This window comes from Plecotus auritus, assembly GCF_963455305.1.
Source record: "Plecotus auritus genome assembly, chromosome: 5".
In the NCBI taxonomy this organism is placed as follows: domain Eukaryota; kingdom Metazoa; phylum Chordata; class Mammalia; order Chiroptera; family Vespertilionidae; genus Plecotus; species Plecotus auritus.
The window spans coordinates 125,548,332-125,562,598 of NC_137776.1; the positions used below are offsets into that span (position 1 = coordinate 125,548,332).

The 14,267-nt window shown below is 38.6% G+C and overlaps 1 protein-coding gene across 2 annotated transcripts in view; it reads left to right on the forward strand.

The window, feature by feature from the left end:
- The window catches only part of BNC2 (basonuclin zinc finger protein 2), a 440,736-nt gene extending 428,516 nt beyond the window's left edge, over positions 1-12,220 (forward strand). Inside the window, exon 7 of one of the 2 annotated variants that reach the window (XM_080668979.1) lies at positions 11,177-12,214. In XM_080668979.1, coding sequence (XP_080525105.1) covers positions 11,177-11,837 — 661 coding nt within the window. In that variant the 3' untranslated portion in view covers positions 11,838-12,214. Of the gene's footprint in view, positions 1-11,176 lie in introns of both variants that reach the window. The other variant, XM_080668978.1, reaches the window with a different exon arrangement.
- Positions 12,221-14,267: the final 2,047 nt, after the last annotated feature.

Sequence of the window (14,267 nt, forward strand, 5' to 3'; positions counted from 1 at the left end):
ATCTGTGTACATCTGCTTTAATGATTGGCAATTTTAAAACTCCCTCATCTGAAGGGAAGACTTTCTATACAGAAACCAGGTGATTTGCATAGAAAGAAGTAGGAGTCTCTTTGTTTTTCATTGTAACAGGACTTTAACTGTCTTTGTTCCTCTCTTCCTCTGAGAATAGTGGCCACTGATTGCCAAAGTTTGTCTTAAGTTTTATCAGAAAGGTAAAGTGTATATGTTTGAACTTCAAGGTGTAAGAAAGGTGATTTTGCTCCATGAATAAATTTAAAAACAAAATAATATTCGCTTTGGGTGATTTATAAATAAATATGAGGCAACCATTGGTACCAAGTGCAAACCTTCTCTTTGATTGCTAGTTAAATCCGTCCAGATTTAAACATGTAAACTTCTTGATTTGTATGGAGTAGGACATCTGTATTTGGTTTATTAAAACCTGCTGATGTCTCCAGAACTAAATTTGTTCATATACAGGCCTCTGGGTAGCTATAGCTAAAAAGCAGAGATGTATAGTTTTTGCTTGTCTTATTACCTGACTTCCAGCCCTGTACAGGTGTGCAGGAATAAATTAACATGAGCTACCTCTGAAGAGCCACTGCATAGATTAACAACAGAGGTGAAGATGTGAAAACATGCTACCTGCCTCCTGTTATCACCTTCCCAGCAGCAACATCCATTTTTTCCCATCATTCTCCCTGCTTGGAAACTTACAGAGAACTTTTCTAAGGAGAGATTTTCAATAAATACCCTTGATTCCACTAGGCAATACCTCCCAGAAATGAGCCACTTAGCACCAATTCAAGATAACTATTAGTATATTTGCCCTAATATAATTAGCTGTCAAATACAGTATGTTAATCCTCTCCAAATGCAAGAAGAGAGCATTTTAAGGTATCAGCCATTTATTTCATTTCCTATACACTTGCCAATCAAACTGTAATTCTCCTTTTCCACAGTTCTTTCATGAAGTGAAGTGGTGCAGTTCCTCTGACTTCTAAATGTTAAGGAAGCGATTTTTTCCCCGTGTTACTCTATTTGGTTTCACAGTAGAGCCAACAGATCAATAGGTCTTTTGTACTTATTTCCATTACCTTCCATCACAGGCAAACAAACAAAATAAATCCCCCTCTGAGTAATTGCTGGTTGTGCCCTCCTCAAGCGAAACTTTGGTAGTAAGATAAACTCCGGTGTCATTCCTGTCTCTGGGGTTCCTTTTATACACTGGGAGAAGAGCAGGGAGCAAAGCAGTCTCCTAGTGTCACGGGGAGAGACTCTGTCAAGCCTAAAGTGAGCCTCCTATCTTCCTAATGACCTCCTGCTGGCCCAGCTGGATGTAAGACAAGCTCATTTAAGCCTCTGCTGACCTTTCTCTCCTTCAGTCCCATGACTACACCAGTCACTTCCACCAAACTGCTGCCTACCAAATAGACAGCAAAGCCTAGTGGCAGGCGAGTGCTTCCTTTTCATGATAACAAAGAGATTTTTACAAATTTCTATCGATGGGGGTTACACGAAATCTCTCGTGGCTACATAACGTCCATTGCACAAACCTAATGCTTCTATACGTTCCTTATTCTTACCTCCCCTCGAAAGGAACAAGCTACTACTCTTGGGAGCATTATCTTGAACATTCAGGCAAAAGAGCATTTAGGGCAGAATGCACATGCAGGATGCACAGGCGGTATTTTTCACGCTGAGACCGTTGTGAAAGGGTTCTCTCCCTGATTTCTTCCTCTCTTGGGTCCACCACCATCTCTCTGAACCGCTGGTAGTCTTTATTTATCTGAATCTTTCTCAAAAATAATTATTCATTTGAGATGTTCATTTTTGCGGATAATCATTTTTAAAAATATGTAGGCCATCTCCCCCCAGGAAGCAGGCTGTAAGACTGCACACGGTGTTAACATTCACTTGTATCAAACCTGGTAAAAAATGGTTCTCTCCTAGGTGAAAGGCTTCTACCAGCTCTCTCTCTCGCTGTAAGTGATCAGTTGTTGTGCTAAGAAGAAGGGAGACTTCCTTCTCTTGAAATTTCATAGTGAAGGTTGGGCTACAGCATTTCTTCTTTCTTTTTAAAAAATATCCTTCTCAGAAATCATTTTATGTTTTTGCTGTAAGACTCCCTTAAACTCCCACAAGCTTCAAATCAATGAATGTGGCCGAATATGAAAGGAATCTACACTTGCCAAAAAATGTCATAGGAAAGGGACTTAGTAACTTTGATTCTTGAGTGACAAAAGGGGTGTGTATGTGTGCACCTGCGTGTGTGAGAGAGAAGCAGGCCAAGGAAAGAGAAAGAAAGAGTACTTTTTAGGAAAGGACAATTTTTCTTCAGTTATTTAACATAAAACTACTCTTTTAAAAAATACCTAGATTTTATGTCCTAATGCAAGCTGCTTGAATTAAAACAGGAGTTGTAAATTCCTGGTAAAAAGCTGTTATGCCTGAAGTGTTAGTGATCGTAACTCTAGTACTTTATGGAGTTTATTACTTCTTTTATTAACTAGGAGGAAAAATGTTACCCACTTCTACTTTAATTCTTTTTCTTGCTTGCTCTAATTATTTTGACTTTACCTTTGGAAAAAAAAAAAAGCCAAGTGTTGCTAACAGAACATATGTAAGTGATGCCTCAATTTTTCTATTGCATAGATCAATCTGAATTATTACCAGCTACTCAAAAATTATGCTAACACTCTAATCTAAATACATCCACAAAATGTATATGTGTGTTTACACATGAACACCCTCATAAATAAGAATATCAAAAGACAAATCATCCTTAATTGCTAGAATAGACATTTTTATCTTGGAAGGTAACATAGGAGGTTATGTTATCACATTGATGGGAAATAACAAGATTTTGTACATAAAAGAAGACAGATTTGGGCAGTGAGAACAACAGACCTCCAGAAGGAAGCCTCTCCAGTGTGATGGCCAGCTGAGGGGAGCCGCTCGAACTCGGCTGCCTTAGTCTGCTCTGTCACTGCGGGGGCACTGGTGGGTCAGTTCGCTCACTAGTAATTGTGTTTTACAGACTTCTAAAGCAATTGGCTCAGTCAGTCCCAATTCAATAAAAGTGGAGAGCAAGAGAGAGAGCACTTTTGTTCTATTTTTTACTTGAAATTATTTCATTCAGCAGTCTGTCTTTTTTATTACCAGGACTTGACATTAGCACTCCAAGCTATATTAGCATCCATTTCAGCAGTTCAGTAATGGTATTAAAAAAACACTTAACTTCAATGGTGAATGGTTGTATGACAGTACCATAAAAAATCCACATAAAAAAAAAACTCATGTATTTGTCCCAGCAAATTATTGTTCACTTGTTTAACCACTTCAAAACTATGTCCTCATGATGGGCAGTCACGAGGACCTTCTTGTTCTCAGAATCAGCCAATGGAAGTGCTCTGTGGATTAGAGCATTGGGGGGAAAGAGGAAAGGGAAGTGCAGTGGGAAGAGGGTAGGTAAAGATGCTGTTTACCCTGTAGTTAGATTACCTCCCATTCATCAGCAGAGATGGAATTGGCAACCTCAGAGCACCCAAGGTGAAATTCTTGGATCCTCATGCATGGCTGGGATTTGATTTTGAACCCAACCCTCTCCAAACTTGGGAGCAAAGCCTAACTACTTTGGCACTGCAGTGAGCTCATAAATGACTACATTAGGTTCTAAATTTTGATTAAACATTCAGTAATTAATCAATGGTAGACACGAAGCAGTTGGCAAGGTCCAGAGCTGCAAAATGTTTAAGACATAAAACATTACGAAGTAATTAGAATATGCTCCTTCAAGAGAAGGATTGCCTTCAATAAAGAGGTAAATGATAGCATCCTGTTTATTGTGTAGGCAGCCAGAGCAATATGATAAACTGCTGGAGATACACATATCAGTAATCATCCGCATTATTAGTGCCATTAATCATAATTCCAAAAATATGACAGCAGCAGCCAACTTTTTGACCAATTTTGCTTCTGCCTGTCGGCCATTATGACTTAGCTAATAGGCTGCACAGCTCCTGAGCGTGGCAGTTTGCATTGAGAATGGAAGGTTAATTATATTTGAGCTGCTGATTTCTTCTCTCCTTGGAAAAGGCTTAGCACTTTGACAATCCCTGGAGCTCTCTGTTGTTAAACCAGTAAAAGTACTTTATTGAAATTTTCTTTGTTGGTCAGGAATGAGGAGATGTTTCAAATGAGATAGAAGCGCCAGGCTGGGATAGCCGCTAATGTTTCTTATTCCAGAGTGATCCTTGGACAGCAACATGAACCCAGTGGTTTCTTTAGATCACTTTGTGCTCTCATTTCTCTTCTGCAGACAGGTAAACATTTCAGCACTACATAGTGATACACTAGGGCAGTGGTCGGCAAACTCATTAGTCAACAGAGCCAAATATCAACAGTACAATGATTGAAATTTCTTTTGAGAGCCAAATTTTTTAAACTTAAACTTCTTCTAATGCCACTTCAAAATAGACTCGCCCAGGCCGTGGTATTTTGTGGAAGAGCCACATTCAAGGGGCCAAAGAGCCGCATGTGGCTCGCAAGCCACAGTTTGCCGACCACGGCACTAGGGAATCGCACAAGATTAGTGGTAGTCTCAATTATATATATAGGACTAAGAAATTGAGGGGGGTGGTTAAGAATATTGGGAGAAATAAGCACCTCTTTCATACAAAATTCTGCTTCTTCAGCTATACTTACGGGAATGAAAAGTAAAAAGATTTTTACAAAAATCAACTGAATGTTTCTAAACATCAAAGTGTTTAGTAGCATAGCTGCATTGCTGGTTGGAAGTTTTCATGTTTCTGCTGAAAATTTTAACATCATTTAACCAAAGACATAAGTTAGATTTTGTGCATTGTTTTTGTGCATGTACCTTACATAGTTTCATTTTCAACATAGAATTAATTCTAGATGAGGCCATAGCTAAATAATATCATCTACAAAATTCTGTCCCCTCTCTTCGGGAACTCATACATTCCTACTGTTATGTTTTTTTTGTTTTTGTATTTTTTTTGTGTGTGTGAAAGATCATAATTTAATCATGTTAATGATGTAAAACATTTTGAATATTTTTAGCAAGTATTTCCAATTTCTTTCCAATGTCAGAAAGAAATTGATGTTCCATGTTGTACACATTAGAAAGGAAAGCTGAAATTTTAAAATGGCAGAAATTTTTGAAAATCAAGAGAAAAATGCATTTCTATTTTGGGAATATGTCTTCTAGACTATATAAGTCAGACTGTAAATCAAGGAATGGAAGACTTGAGAGTTCATCCAGAGTAAACATAAAATTCAAAAATTTACCTAGGATTTCTCTAAACCCTTAAAAAGATGCCAGCATTCTTGGCTTTGCTTTTGCTTACCAACAATAGTAGTAAACTGAGCAAGCACCATATGAACTGCCTGGTTGAGAAATTGCTGTGAAAACATCATCCTGTTCACATGTAACAGCGTCTCACGTTACAGTGCAACAGGTACCTATCAAATAATCGGGGCCCTTGAGAAGCCTTGATCTGTCAGATACAACTCAAAAGTAAAATGGCTAGGTAGCTGGGGTGGCTGGATGTTAATACTACCCTTAGCCTGAGCATCCTGCATACACATTTCCTTATCTCTATCTGCTTTCTCACATGCCATCACAACATCAACATTTTTTATGCATTCCACAGCAATGACAAATTATTTTCTAACTGTAGCGCCAGATTTAGTATGCAAAAGACACGTTTGCCTCTGCCAACAGACCAATAATTCTCACTAACATCTTCAGAGTTACAACATTTATAAAGTTGCAAAGTGGAGTAAACAAACCATCTGTTTGGCTTTTCCGTGTGTGTCACGCTTTCTTATTAGCATATTACGATTCATTTAGTAAACAAATTTGGTGATTTCATTCATGTCAAAGTTAGGTCGGAAGCTTGAAGATGATTAACATTCCTGGGACGGGCACATTAATACATTGCTTCCTCGGCAAAGTTAAATGGCTTCTCAGGAGAATCGCCCCTTGTTGACAAGATGAGACTGTCAATTTTGTTTGCCTGCCACATTAGGGGCCGTGAGGGGATGGCAGGTCTGAGAGAGGGGAGTCATGTAGGCAGCATAATTCACTGCGAATTGAGAAAAGAAGTCTAATTCTGATAAATGGTCGACCCCAATACATCCTACCTGTTATTACAACAGACGTGCTGTATCTGTGCAGTAAATTAGCTAACCCCCTAAAGAGTTTGGTGGGAGCTTATCTTCAAGTGAATAATTTGAATGTAGTGGGAACTGTCTGCGTGACCAGTGTGGATGATTTGTTTTATATTGAAAGGGATTGAAGTGACTGAATTTCATACTTTTAATTTGCAAGAATTTGCTTAGCTTTTTTACATCTTGCATTTAATATGTACTTCTTTACTTTATGTATTTTTTTAATGTTGTTCACTAGAATTTTACATTGAAATTTTTTCCTGAGCTTAGGAATGGTTTTCAGATCTTCTGGAGAGAATTTTTAAATAATAACCTATAAAACAGCAACTGGTTTTTTGCAGAAATGCATACTATCAAAAATGTCTTTTAATTCACAAGACTATAAGTATCCTACCATTAATAGTGGCAATATAAAAATTTTGAGCAGTTAAGGACAACAGATAGTGTTATAGCAAGCCAGATAAGAAGAGAATTAAGTGGGGCAAAATTAATTTTTCTTCTGTCCATTTGGATAGCAGATATACATTTCTAGCCAGAAATATTGTTGATTCAATATCCCACAGTACACTCAAACCTGGCATCTAGATTTTTCCAGATTGGATGTAAATGTATCTCTCTATCCCCATATATACATACTAGTATCCACACACACCATAGATGTATAGTCTACTTTCAGTCAGAGTACTTCCACTTAGCATTTCAAAAAATAAGTTTGGTGTTATAACCTCTCCTATATAATATAGACCTCGTTACTTTTTGCTTTTAAGAGTGATCTTAGTCTTCAGGAGGTTTTGGTAAGCTCACAGTATGGAAGGAGTTGGAAAGCGTGCAGAGGGCCGGAGGGAATATTGTAATTCTAAGCATAGCCCCAAGTATAGGACTCTTTCACGCCCTAATTACATAGCAGTTCCTGGCACCACACTACTGGGTTATTAATGGGGTCAGAATTACCCTCTGCTGTATTACCGTTGTATTTGCTTAAATATTCCTCTGTTACATGCTTCCAATCTTGGGATCATTGTTTTCTACAGTGCATTTTTGGGAAAGCGTCTTAAGACTCATGCATAATATTGATTGAAGGCAAATAAATGTACTTTTCAGTATCTCCCATGTGCAAAGCAGTCTACTGCAAGAGACTAAAGGTCGAATCAGATTTAGTTTGTGTTATTCTTGAAAGTGAGCATCTTGAAGCTTAATTTTGGACTACTCTTTTAATAAGCACTACTGTGTTCATTAAGACCAGATCCCTAATAATAGCAGAACCTTATCCTTTCTGCTGATGAACTCATCTTCTCTCTCAACCCCAGTCTTTTTTTTTTTCTGTGAGAGGAATTTGCCTCTGTATATCTCTATTGCCGACCTAATCAAAGCAAGTAGTAGAAACAACTTTTATACACTGTTATAATCTTGTAATATATAAGTTCCAATACAGTCTGGAATTTTGTTAATGATTATTTTTCCCTCCTTTCTGGAGACAAACATTCAAAACAGTCTATTTCCTAGATAAACCATCTCTCTTTCTAGAGAACTCAAAATTGGTTCCTTCATGGATTCCTTCTTCCACTTCTTATATACAACTGTGTAGGGCTTCCTCTTCCTCTACAAGGGGGTCCTCCTATGTCCAGAACTCTGTGGTTTTCCTTCCATTTGGGGATCCTCTGTGTATAGCACGAGTTCTTTCTGTGCCTCTTCCATCTTCCTTTTCTGTTTACCTCTTCACTTCTCTGATCCAAATAAACTTGAAAATTGCTGTTGGTCTTTGTATCTCTTCACCAGGACAGTATTTTGTGACAGTTAATTGTTTGGATTGGCTGATGCCAGAGTCTTTGTTAAAAGCAAGTGCTGCCTTTTGTCCATTCTCTGGAGGCTGAACCTAACGTCTGGAGGGACAGGATCAGTACTCTAAGGAATTCAAAGTCTTTCTCCTTCTCTTGCTTTTCCTCTTACTACCCCAGCGATACTGTGCGAGTTTGTTAGAAAATCTCAAAAGCTCACTATCATGAGAGTCAACTAGCAGGCTTGCCACAGCCCATCCTTCCTGTCCCCACTTCAAGTGTTTTGCATATAGCATTTAAGAGGATTATTAAACAAAAAATGGAATAAATTAAGAAATGAACCTAAAAGAATCAATTCCCTTGAACTGTGGTTGCGTAATGGAAATCGACTACCATGAATGAACCCGTGTACTGAAGTTACGAACAGCAGAGCTAATGCACTGCCATGAGTTCATCTTTATTATTGCATTACACCTGAATCAATTGATAAAGTAGCTTTTTTTTTAAGCGAAGGATGGCACTTAATTGAATAAAAGTCAATGTAATTATATTAGCAGAGGCCAACAGTACTGCTGACAGCGGAAAAGGGACACTGTTGAGCCGAGTGCCAGAGCGGGTCTACACATTTCTGCACATTGTTTGGCTGACAGATATTGAGGCTGGTACATCGTCTAATTAGATTACAGGTTTCTATTGCTGTAAGTGAGAAATGAAGAGAAACATCTCTTCCTGGTAACATATCAGTGGAGATGTGTAATTTCACAAGTCATTTTAGAAAAGATATGTCCATCTGGGTGATCAGTGTGTCCTTTTGTCAATGTTAATTTATTCTTCCTTATTCAGTGTTTCTTTATGTGACTGCAGTGTTCTCAGCAGTGAATCTAGGAAGTGGTAACTACAGATGTCTGAGAAGCAACACAGAGTTCTAGATTGCAATCAATCGCAAAGTGAGCTTGTGAAATTAAGAAAGCGGGGGAGGGTGTTCAAGATAATAAACAGAGAAGTGTAGGATTCCATGAGCTGCTTATAGCTGGCAGATTGTTTTATCAGCAGAGTAATAGTGCACAGTGTAACTCTATTTCCACGTTCTTGTAATAACTCTGGTGGTGTCATACCCATATGTCGCAGTAGGCATTTCCTGCACTCTGCTTAGCAACCTGCACTTGGATAGATTATCTGCCATCTGACACCAAGAAATGGGGAGACTGTGTCAGAGCAGGAATCCTGGGGGACAACTTCTGTTTATCATTCACCTATCTGCACCCTGCATGCATCTGTGTAGAACTCATTTATGGATGACGCTGATGCTGTGAGTTTGTTTTATCTTAATTTGACTTATGATTTTTGGATTATGCAGCTGATCTAAAAATCATCAAGACAGCATATGAGATGATCGCTTATGACAGAAAATGATTTTGTGATCAGAACATTTTAAATCCCTATATTGTTGTTTAAGTTTTTTTTTTTAAACCAGATGTCTAGAATGTGAATTTGTTTTCTCTCTCTCTCTCTCTTTCTCTCTCTTTCTCTCTCTCTGTCTCTCATTCTTGCTTTCTTTTGTGATCGATTTAGCAAAAGATTAGAAAGCTGATCTTATTGTCACAAGGTAAGCTCAGCCTTCCTAAGCGCAGTGTGGAGAGGGCTGTGTCCCTCTCCCCCTTCAAACCCAGAGTGCGATATATATTTATTGTCTTGTGTGGAAAGGTGGGGAAGTCTTTCTCACCTTTCTTGTCTCTGAGGCACATACCTCTCAACCACCTCTAAAAAATACGTATTAGCCATGCTTGTCGCCAAACGGAGTGACTCGCTTGGGTCTTCCATACTTTCTACTTAATAATTAGGAGGTCTGTTGAACTTGATGCTGGCTGTTCTGGGTCATTTTGATTATCGCAATGACTTCTCCAAGATGTAGAGCTTCTGCCATCATTGAGAAGCTTCCATGTATCTGTAATTTGCTTACTGGTTTGTCTTCTGGAAGGGTAGCCCTCAATTTAGGTACTTGTGAAACTTGTGAGCCTTTGCACGTGGAGAGAGGTATATGCCCAAGGGCACTTGGAAGATAAATGGGGGATGTAACTACAAAGGCAATTCTTTCAGATAGATAACAACATATCAGGCTTTGGAAGTCATGACATCCCTATGGATGTTCTGGGACAAATCCTACCTTTTTTTACACAAGCAAAGCACTTAGTGATTGGAGGAAAAGTTTTGCTTGTCTAAGAAATACGGATTCCACTGTTACACTATAGAGAGTATATGTTATCATTGTGCTTGATTTATTTATTTATTTTTTATTTTTTTTATTTATTGTGGGCATTTTATTCTTTTTGTTCCTTTGGGTTTCCTATTGTTTAATGTGATTTTTTTTAAAAAAAGGTGGGTGGGTTTTATCTTTTCCAAAAAGCAGTATCTATTTTTCAACTTTAAAAAGAATAATTAAATTTAAAAAGTTGAATTGCTTAATGAAAACTTTTCAACTCTAAAATGTAGCAACTTCTGAAAATTTTTTAATTCTAAAATGTTTTACTATTAGATTTAGCTGATATCCCAAATCAATCCGGGGGAAAAGATTTATGTTAAAAAGTCTGTAACCCTATTTCTAATTGCTAATATACTCAGCTGAATTTTTTCCCTACCTAAAACCTGAAGTGTGGGAAGGTGAGGGGCAAGATTTCATTAGTTTCTAAGTTAAACCTAAATTATCTAGATTATATACTATTTTAAAGTGGGTCCTTTTTGAATAAAGTGTTTGCTGTAGAAAAAAAAAAGGTTTTCTGTTTTTAGGTAAATTTAAAATATTCAGTTTTGACAAGCAGAAAGTTCCCATTCTTTTATCCCACTTAATTTCTGTTCTAAAACCTCTGCTATGAGATTGTCTGTAGCTGATGCTGCTACCTAGCAAAGCAAACAGAACAATCATTGAGAAAAAGGTGCATGGGTTCACATTCACCCTACCATTGAAGAATTTTACTCTCTTATAAAAATTATGTTAATGAAAAGCTCCCTTATTGCACTTCCCACCACCACTTATTCCCAAATCCTGAGGATGTGGGGAAATGTTTGCTTTTATAATGGTGTAATTAGCAATGAATGTGCTTATTTGATGCCTAGCGAAAAGCCGAATCCATTTTAAAATGCTCTCCTTTTTCTCCCCCTTCCCACCCGCTACCCACCCCCACCCCCCTTCCCTCTTGTTTTCCTAGACACAGTGCCAACATAAATCTGCATCGGAAACTGTTGACCAAAGAACTCGATGACATGGGCCTGGACTCCTCGCAGCCCTCCCTTAGCAAGGACCTCCGGGATGAATTTTTGATGAAGATCTATGGAGCCCAGCACCCCCTGGGGCTGGACGTCAGGGAAGAGGCCTCGTCCCCTGCGGGGACCGAAGACTCGCACCTGAACGGGTACGGGCGCGGCATGGCGGAGGACTACATGGTCCTGGACCTGAGCACCACCTCCAGCCTGCAGTCCAGCAGCAGCATCCACTCCTCCCGAGAGTCCGATGCAGGGAGTGACGAGGGCATTCTTCTCGATGACATCGACGGTGCGAGTGACAGTGGGGAGTCCGCTCACAAGGCCGAGGCGCCCGCCCTCCCGGGCGGCCTCGGAGCTGACGTGTCGGGATCTCTGATGTTCAACAGCTTGTCCGGGAGCAATGGTGGGATTATGTGCAACATTTGCCACAAAATGTACAGCAACAAGGGGACCCTGAGGGTGCACTACAAAACGGTGCATTTGCGGGAAATGCACAAGTGCAAAGTCCCCGGTTGCAACATGATGTTTTCCTCTGTGCGAAGCCGGAACCGGCACAGTCAGAACCCTAATCTCCACAAAAACATTCCCTTCGTGTCAGTAGATTAGTCTCAGAACGGACACTACCAATGCCAGCTCTCACCAGACGGCCTACATATTTGAACTGCCATAGTCAGTGTGTGCTTGTGTACTTGTGTGTGTGTGTGTGTACATGTATGCCTCTGCGTCTACATACACACACACACACACACACATTTTCTTTTCTTTAGATATAAAATGATAAACACTAAGTGCTTTTGAATTTTTTTTTCCTTTATAATTTTGGAAAAGGGGTGGGACCTTTCATTTGGGGGGTGGAAACTAAGTACCTTTTAAAGACACATACACACACACACACACACAAAGCGTGCAAGAAGCCCACATTTTGACAGAATGATAATTCTTGGTCCTCTCCAAAGAGACAGTTTGTTGTACCCATGACTGTTGCCTGCAAAAAAAAAAAAAAAAAAAGAAAGAAAAGAAAGAAAGGGATTTAAAAAAAAAGGAAAAAGAAACAAAAAAGGAACTTCTTAATAGTTGTCTTTTGTGAACTTTAAAGTTTTGAGAGAATCTTCAACTACAGCATGGCAGATTCACCTGTAAATATTTAGCCTTGAGAGGCTAATGATGTAAAACAATTGTATTGATGTTGTTTAACTCTTTTGTTTAATTTTTACAGTTACATCCAGCTGTTAGATATGCAGGAAAAAAAATAGTTTGCTGGCTAGCTCTACTCATTTATGTTAGCATTAATGCACATTTTTTAAAAAAAAACAAAAAACATGGTCTTGTTTTTACTACCTGCTAGATATAGTGATAAAGAGGTGCTGGCATGCTTTACAGCACAAATCTGATTTTTTTAAACGTCCTGTACTAGTACATAAATCCCATCATGCACTTTTTTCATACACTACAAGGGGATGTGTAATATCCATGCTTCTTTTTTACCCTTAAACTATTGCCATACTTTAAATAAGTGTCTTTTTTTAACGAAAAAAAATTCACTTGCATAAAAATGGTCTGGTCAGTATAGGGCACAAATGCCAAACAAAAGTATTAATGTTAACACAAAACTGCCAACTTTGCACAAGTTTCCAGAAAAGAAAATACAATTAGTCACTCAACATAACCACAGGCCAATTTGTCGGCCACCAGAAAACCGCTTTAAAAAAAAACAACACTTGGTGATTCTTTCAAGTGCCGAATGTTATTAGAATCAACATTGCATCCTTCTTGCTTATATGTTAAGTTACATAAAAGGAAAACAAAATTAGTGGTGTGAAACAGCCAAGGCATTTATTCTTTAGAGGCAGGATAATATTTCAGGATACAAAAGCCCAAATTACTCACTATGGAACAAAGCTGCATACAGTAAGAGTTAAGCATACATTTCCAAGGACCTAACCCGTATCCTTTAAAAAGAAAGAGAAAGTCGGAGCTGGGCTGGGTTGTTGTATGGCTGTCTGATTTGTTGCAAGTTCTTCAGTAGTGCTGTGATTCAGGCTCCTTTGATAGACAAAATCAAAAGGCGTTGAACAGCAGCCGCCCTTGGAAGCTTTGAAAACATGTGCTGAACTTGAATTGAGCAACACTCCCTTCTGAAAAGCCAGAGAACGGGGGTTTAACACAGGATCTCTCACTGGTTAGTGTTTTGTGTTTCCCTGCGCGATTTGTCAGAGAGAAATGAAAACAAGCCTAAAACCAAGCAATTGAGAGTGAGAAAGGGGCGGGGGGTGGAGGGGAGATGATTCTCCAAACCTGTTTTGTTTTGTTTTGTTTTGTTTCTGATGTTTACACATGTTGCCTGAGCTGGTTAACCACATCGGCAGCCTCAGCTACCACAACATACTGACTAAATGATGATATTTACTCAAGTTCAGTCTGCAGCCAAAGCCATTAGGGTGTGCATTGCAGACTGTGTTTTGTTGTCTTTTTTTTTCTTAAGTGAAGGGGGGGGGAAAGATAAACGGGGAATAGTTTGTCAAACAGTACACAGTAATTTCAAGGGAATGTATTTCTTTTCTACATTTAATGGCCTCAAACATTTCTCATCAATCTAAATGTTAGAAATACCTACCCCTTTGTTTTAGCTTTTCATTTCATTTCCATTTTTCATATATTTTGTAATTATTTTTTTTCTATGTTCACGTCAGCATTCACTTCCGTTAAATTTGCCAAAGGAAACTGTTGATATGTTTCTGTTGTTATTATTCCTATAGGATTTATTGTACCTCACAGTATTTATTGTTTCCAAAAATAAGCATCATCAGTTGTGGATTCAGTATTTTTATTTGTGAAAAGTTCAGAAACAATAGATTCTTAGAGATAAGCTAGATGTGTCTGGGAGCTTTGTCTTTTCATCTCCTTCAGAGGATGCGATGGGGTTCATTTAATTCTTCATTTGTTCCACAGTGAGGAAAGACCAAAAGTACTTGCAGTACAAAAGAAACCTTACTAAACACTATGTCTCTTAAATGACAAATGTTTACGGTAAAAAGC